At 45.6% G+C, this 6515-nt stretch overlaps 1 protein-coding gene across 4 annotated transcripts in view; it reads left to right on the top strand.

Moving 5' to 3' along the window:
• The first annotated feature begins 1826 nt into the window (after window positions 1-1826).
• The window catches only part of RAD9A (RAD9 checkpoint clamp component A), a 68687-nt gene continuing 63998 nt past the window's right edge, over window positions 1827-6515 (top strand). Inside the window, exons 1-2 of one of the 4 annotated variants that reach the window (XM_069232931.1) lie at window positions 1827-1927; window positions 5915-6115. In XM_069232931.1, coding sequence (XP_069089032.1) covers window positions 6037-6115 — 79 coding nt within the window. In that variant the 5' untranslated portion in view covers window positions 1827-1927; window positions 5915-6036. The other 3 variants (XM_069232932.1, XM_069232934.1, XM_069232933.1) reach the window with 3 other exon arrangements.

Raw genomic sequence — 6515 nt, 5'->3', positions numbered from 1 at the left:
CGAACGGTTTGGGAATTGATGCACAAAGAAGAAAATAAGTGCAGTGTGTGCTCTAAGCAGTCACGGACCTTCCAAATCTGTGATAATGAGCTGGCCAGGCCTGGTTGCCAACCTAAAGCTGTAAACTTTGGACCACACACCCCAGTCAGTGAGGCAGTGCTCAGGGCCGGCTTTAGGGCAGTGTGACTGGGCGGCCGCACTGGGCGCTGACCTGGAAGGGAGGCACTGCCCTTTGGGGGGGCTGTGTTTAGTAATAACTTACAATTTAAAAGCACCTTCTACAGAGTTCCTTGTGCATCCAGTTTTCAGGGAGAATTAAAAATGTCAAGATAACTCTTGTGATTAATGTTCCTGCTAAAGAAGGAGATCGGAGTTATGTCTAGTGGCAGTTTTAACTTGCCATAAAGTAGCGCAGATGGTTACTGTGCCTGCTGCAAAGAACAGATCCATATTGTATGTGGGTAGCTGAGTGGATTAGTATAGCCAGCCAAATATATGTGAGAGAGGGGCTATGGAGTGATGAGAATGCTTTTGCTGGGTGGTAGGGAGGGAATCTGAGGAGGAGGTCATGGGGAGGGATACACTAAAAAAGATTGTCACACCGGGCTCCACCAGCGCTAAAGCTAGCCCTGGCTGAGCTGGTTATTGGTAAGCTGCAGGAGAGACTGAAGACTACCTAGTGCTGGGAGCCGTGGACTGAGTGTGTCACTTATCATCATTGTTTATCTGTGCTCAGGGGTATAGCTACCATTAGTGCAGCAGATGTAGTATCACCGCGTGGGGTGACCAGAATTTTATGGTCAAAAACTAGATTTCATAAAAATAGAAAAAGGAATGCAATTTTAATTCAAGTGAACACGCAGAATGACAACAATCATCAGCACAGAATTACAGCAGAGGGGCTAAGAAGATTAAAAAAATGCAATTTATACAAAATAAAAACAAAACTTTCCTCACACAACTTTTCCACTGTTAGGAAAGCCCAAGAATAAAGTATGCACAATATTTGGGGAGCAGTGGCATAACAAAGGCCCCCACTGCCGGTGCACGGGGGCACAGGGGCACTGAGCTCCAGGGGGGCCCTTCAGCACAGCACCTGGCCGAGTGAATGTGGAGGGCAGGGGGCCCCTCCATGTTCTTTGCACGGGCCCCCTGCAGTTTCATTACGCCAATGGTGAGGAGGGCTTATATTCCTGTGAGCGTATTCTCAACATTTTGCAGCATGCCAGTCTTCTCTTTGATCCATAAAATAGTGGAGGACATCAGTGCAGATGCATGGTGGGACCTGAGCAGTAAAATAAAAGTGCACCCCATTTACAAATTGGGCCGTTTTGAACTTGTAAAGGCATGCTGTATAGGTGTTTTGCAATGTATGGGAGACTGCACGCAATTGTGCTTTCTGCATGCATATTTATGGTAATATCAAAGAAATCAGCAGTAAAAGTTAACCCACCATTCCACAAAAACAGGCCCACAAACATCCAAAATAGGCCTGCACGCTGATCTGTCAGACTAGCCATTCTGGCGCTACCAGAAGTGTCCTATAAGCTACTTGGATCCTGTGCACATGTAATAAGAGAGACTCCCTCAATAGTGCAGCACACCAGCTCGAGGACTGCTGCTAAGGACACTCTACTTCGAGCCATACTGCGAATAATACCCTATACCAAGATGGCTGCTGCAAGACTGCCACGCTTCTCTTCCTTTTTGATGCATATTCTCGACCGCCCAATAGTAAGATAGAGACGCGGTCCCATTCCAACATGGCCACTGCGCCAAACACGTGGTGACGTCTTTCACGCGCAAGCAGTGACCTAACGCCGACCATCGAAATGAAAGTAGGCGGGGCTTACGGAAGGAGCGCCTCCAATGGCGAGAAAGCAGGAATAGAGGCGGGTTCTTAAACTCGCAGATGCCTGGATGGCAGGTGAGTGAGGATGGAGCCGGAAGAGCGCACCTGGGGTGACCCCTGCACGCGGCTGCAGCCCAGAGGGGATGTGATTGGTCGTTTCCGTGGACGCCTCAACATTCGAGCCCTTGGTGCACCGATGTGATTGGTGTATGTTGCAGTGACGTGTCTCAGTTGTTAAAGGCTCCGGTCATGCAGTATAAACTTAATGCTGACCCTCCCCGTCCCTTCTGGCCCCCAAGAGAGGGCCACCGAACACCGGGGTGGGGGCTGTTTCTGTGGAAGCTGGGATCGCCGAAGAGGTTGAAGCATTGAACTGCTGCAGCTGTCAAAAGAGTGCAGCATCCCTGGGCCTCAGGGCTCCCCAGACACCCATCCTCCCGGCCCCAGGCAGTGACCCGGGATTCTTGGGTCAGTGCTTGAGTAGCTCTCCTTCCAGTGCAGGTTTGTGCTGTGCATGCTGGGACTTGTAGTCCTGATTTCAAAGTGGGATCCAGAAGACTCCAATGTAAAGCTCAAGAAGTTTCCCTACTTGATTGTTTGTTTTTTACCCGTGGGCCTGGGAAGCGTGAGAGCTCGGGCTTCACTGTCTCCAGGCTCTTGTATCACAAATTAACCCCTGCTTTAGAGACACCCGCATAACTGTCAAGTTTCCCACGTCCTTGCGTGATGGGCTGCTCCAGTCCTGTTTTTAGCCTTGAATTCTGGGACTTGTAGTCCAGATTTATAATGTAATAAACAGGACTACATTCTCAGAATTCAAAGAAAAAAAAACCTGTACTGGTGCAGCACATCAAGCATGGACTTGGGAAACTGGGCAGGGCTGCACCTGCAACACAGATGCCAGGTTCCTGCAACACACTCACACCCAGTCTCCTTTTGCAGTTCCTCCCATTGGGCACCTACAGAACGTGCATAACATCCCTGCAATACTACTTCAGTTTACCTCTAGCACCACTCTTTCTCCATTTAGTCTTTTGTGGTGCTCACTCCATCCACATTCTCACAACACTCAGTCACCCCCAGCCTCACCCATAGACGCTTGCTGCAGCGGTTCCAACAGCCAAGCTTCTCCCTTCACTTTCTTCATTCTGGACCCTACAGCACCCACTCCTGTTGGTGCACAGACGTTCTTCCCATCTGCCACTCCAATCACAGGTTCCTGCCGCACACACTTTAAGGTCCTGCAGGACGTACCTCACTCCAGCACAGCCCTCCGTGCATAGCTAACAAGTGGCTCTGTGTCATGTGTAATTAACTTCAGTCCGTCCTGAAAGTCTAGCTAGCAGTCCTCTGCATTCTGGGGATTGGGGGTTTTGGTTTCGCAGTTGGTCCTGTAGGCTAAAACATGTCAGCCGAGATGCCCCCTAAAAAGTCAGGCGTAACTGACATTTTCACGTGATATAGGATTAATCCTCATTTGTCTTTCTCGGCCCACCTTTAAAACAACATTTACAACACTTGCCTTTTTAATATTTTTTTAAACATTTGTGTTGGCTATTTGGAGTGCTTGACATAGTTCGGCTGTTTTAACATGATAAAATAACCATCTAATCAAATCTGAACATAACAAGCCCATTTGAGCCCACAACCTAACCCCCTGCAACCAAAGAAGTATGATTAAAACATCTTTTAGGAACATTCAGCCCTCTTACAGAGATGGCTCGACTGGCCCTGGGTGAACCACAGACCGACAACAATAATTTTTCTTCATGCAATATTTTATACATTTTAAGTGGTGACTTGTACGTTCTAAAACGAAGCCTTTGTTGAATCAAAAGTAATGCTTCATCAGTTGTATAAACAAAGTTAACTGGCAAAATATCTGCCAAAATTTCAGTGCACCAGTCAGGGCGATTTTAAAAACATGACGATTGTTATTACAAGCCATGATATATCTGCAAGGCATGGATGATGCTATTCTCAATAGATGGAAGTAGCTGATGCTGTTCTCTATAGATTGAAGTAGCAAAGGTTATGAGAGAGAGGATTTTGATGTCAGAATCTTGCATCTTAGACATGGATCGAGACAGGACGACCTATGGGTATGGTTCAGTGTCTGTGTGACATCTGGAGTGTTTTTCTATGCAGGGGACTTGTGTTACGAGTCACCCCAACAGATGCTGTACAAACATTTGTTCTGCTCACCCTCGCTGTGCTAGATTCTGTTAGATAATGGGTATGCACCCAGGTGGTGACTCCTTTTTCCATGAACAGGCCATGACACATCTTATAGTTGGCAGCAGCTGATTAATATGGTGGTGATTTGAGTAAGTTCTAAACAGTTCTACATCTAATATTCAGGGATGGTGAGGTGTGTTGTCAATATTGTAATACAGCAGCAGCTCATTAATATTACTGCAAATAATCTCTGTGACATCCTCCCACTTCTCATTTGTGAGGTCCTGTTTTGAGCTTAAATAATTTATGTGGATGTTGTGTGAAACATAAACACAACATTTCTCTGCAAAATGTCTGTAATAAACTCTGACACATCACCCACTTTAAGAATAAAATAATGGAAAACAGTATTTAAAACAATCTGTTTAAGAATTATTCAAGGTAATAATGGCAAGAGACTCTGAGAGAACAGAGTTGGCTCTATCAGTGCCCCCTCTGAAAGGCTGGGGCCATGGGCCAGAGCCTACTTTGCCCATGCCTTAAAACGTCTCTGCTAAATGTGTTTCTGTCCCCCATGCTGTTCCTTCCGCACCATGTCCTCGCAAAAATGACCATAATACCAAGTGTATGTGTCTGAATCGAATTCACAATAACTTAAATGGCTTATGACTGACTGTGTTCACATTCCTTGGAAGAAGTCAGTCCAGCCGGTCAGCCTGTGGTTTCGGTGGTGCAACACCTAAAAAAAAAAAAAAAAACTTCTGGCAAAGGCGTGACCAAAGCCACGCACCTACACAAAATAGTTGAGCTCCATGCCCTTTGCCCCGCATTCTGTCCCCTAAGCTGTTGATGAATCAAGAGCTTCTCAGCAGCTGACCAGAGGCCTGTCTGCCTCCAATCTATTAAATAAAGGGGACATTATAGGATGCTTGACTCATCACCCTCCACCCCCACAACAAAAAAAAAAAACTTGGTTGACAGTGAGAGAATAAAAACACGTGGAGGTGCTAACTTGTTTATAGTAGCAAAGTAAAAAAAAATAAGTTGGCATTTTATGTAACACAGCATTACAATGATTAGTTCAGCACACATATTCAAGACACCACCAGGAGATCTTTGGAATGTTATAAAGGAACACCCTGAACACTGCTTCCTTGAATGTAACACAAATATTACATTACAAACAACATTGTTTATTTACCATTCTTTTTCGATGGATAACCCCTTAAGCCCACAGAGAAAGAGAGAGGCTTTGCTGACATAAAATAAACATGCACTATTATTCTGCTGATGCGAATGGTTGTCAGTGCAAACTATCTTAGGCCTTGTCAGGTTAATCAAAATAATGCATTGTTTCTAATTATCAAAAAACCCTCTCAGACAGTCTACACAATCAGAAACTCTGCAATTTGAGCTGCTTATCCCAGATGTAAGGCTGAAACTGCAAGACCCTCCGTCTTGTCTCAGAATGCTTAATGTAGTTGAAATTGATAAAGGTTCTAAGCAGTCTGAGACTTAACACAAATAGTCATCTCTTTATAAATAAACAACAGGTTCAGTTTGAGTGATCCAAGTGCTCACTGAAGCTAGACGTTCCAGCCCTCACCATAGTGCAGAGTAAGCTGTCACTCTGGTCTCCTTATCCCTGAACCTCAGAGCTTATAATGGAAGGGCGTCTGCAGCGGTGTCTGGATCCTCTACTTCCAAGGACAATGAGAGTATGGCTTAGTGCCCCTTGACTTTCACAGACCTTACAGAAGTGTTTTTTTTTTTAAATTTTCATTAATCTAAGAAAGACCTCAGAGGCCAACATTAATATCTGGTAAGTTTGATTTTGTCATGTATACTAAAATCATGTCTTGTTTCCTTGTTTCCCTGTGTCAGTGATGAGCCATCACGAGTGGTGTGAATAGGCCAGAATCTTCCTCCAGCCGACAGTACAAGAGGTTTATGTTGCCCAGTTCCAGGCTGCTTCTTCCCTCCGCCCTGATGTTCTGGTCCTGCTGATGCCGGTGTGCTGTGGCCATAGGAGGGGGAGTCGCCTACACACAATGAAGTGCATCGTCACTGGAGGCAACGTAAAAGGTGAGGTGACTTTTCGCTTGAAAGGAAATGGGCTTCCCTGCAGTTTTGGGGCCCCACTCCGTGTGACATCCTTTTCGCTGTCTTGGTTAGTCATCCCTCTGACACTTTTCATTCTTCCAAACTGCCTTTCCTTTTTCCATCCTCGCCACTCTTCGTTGTATAGCTGTAATTGAGGCATTTTTCCAAGCTGTTCCCTCCTAGGTCTGCAGTTTACTTCCACTTCTGCGGACGCTAGGCTCCATTGTCCTCGATAACCAGCCTGTTAGCTAGCTTTCTGTTTATGCCAAAAAGATGCATACATTTCCATGCAGTCCAGAAATACCTGTCCGGCAGGTGTGCACCCCCCTATGGAACATAAACCCCCATTCATTTTACTGTAATATCCTCTGACAAAATATCA

Source organism: Pleurodeles waltl, chromosome 4_2, assembly GCF_031143425.1.
Source record: "Pleurodeles waltl isolate 20211129_DDA chromosome 4_2, aPleWal1.hap1.20221129, whole genome shotgun sequence".
NCBI lineage: Eukaryota > Metazoa > Chordata > Amphibia > Caudata > Salamandridae > Pleurodeles > Pleurodeles waltl.
Note: the sequence above shows the minus strand (reverse complement) of the source record. Positions and strands in the feature narration are given on the sequence as shown.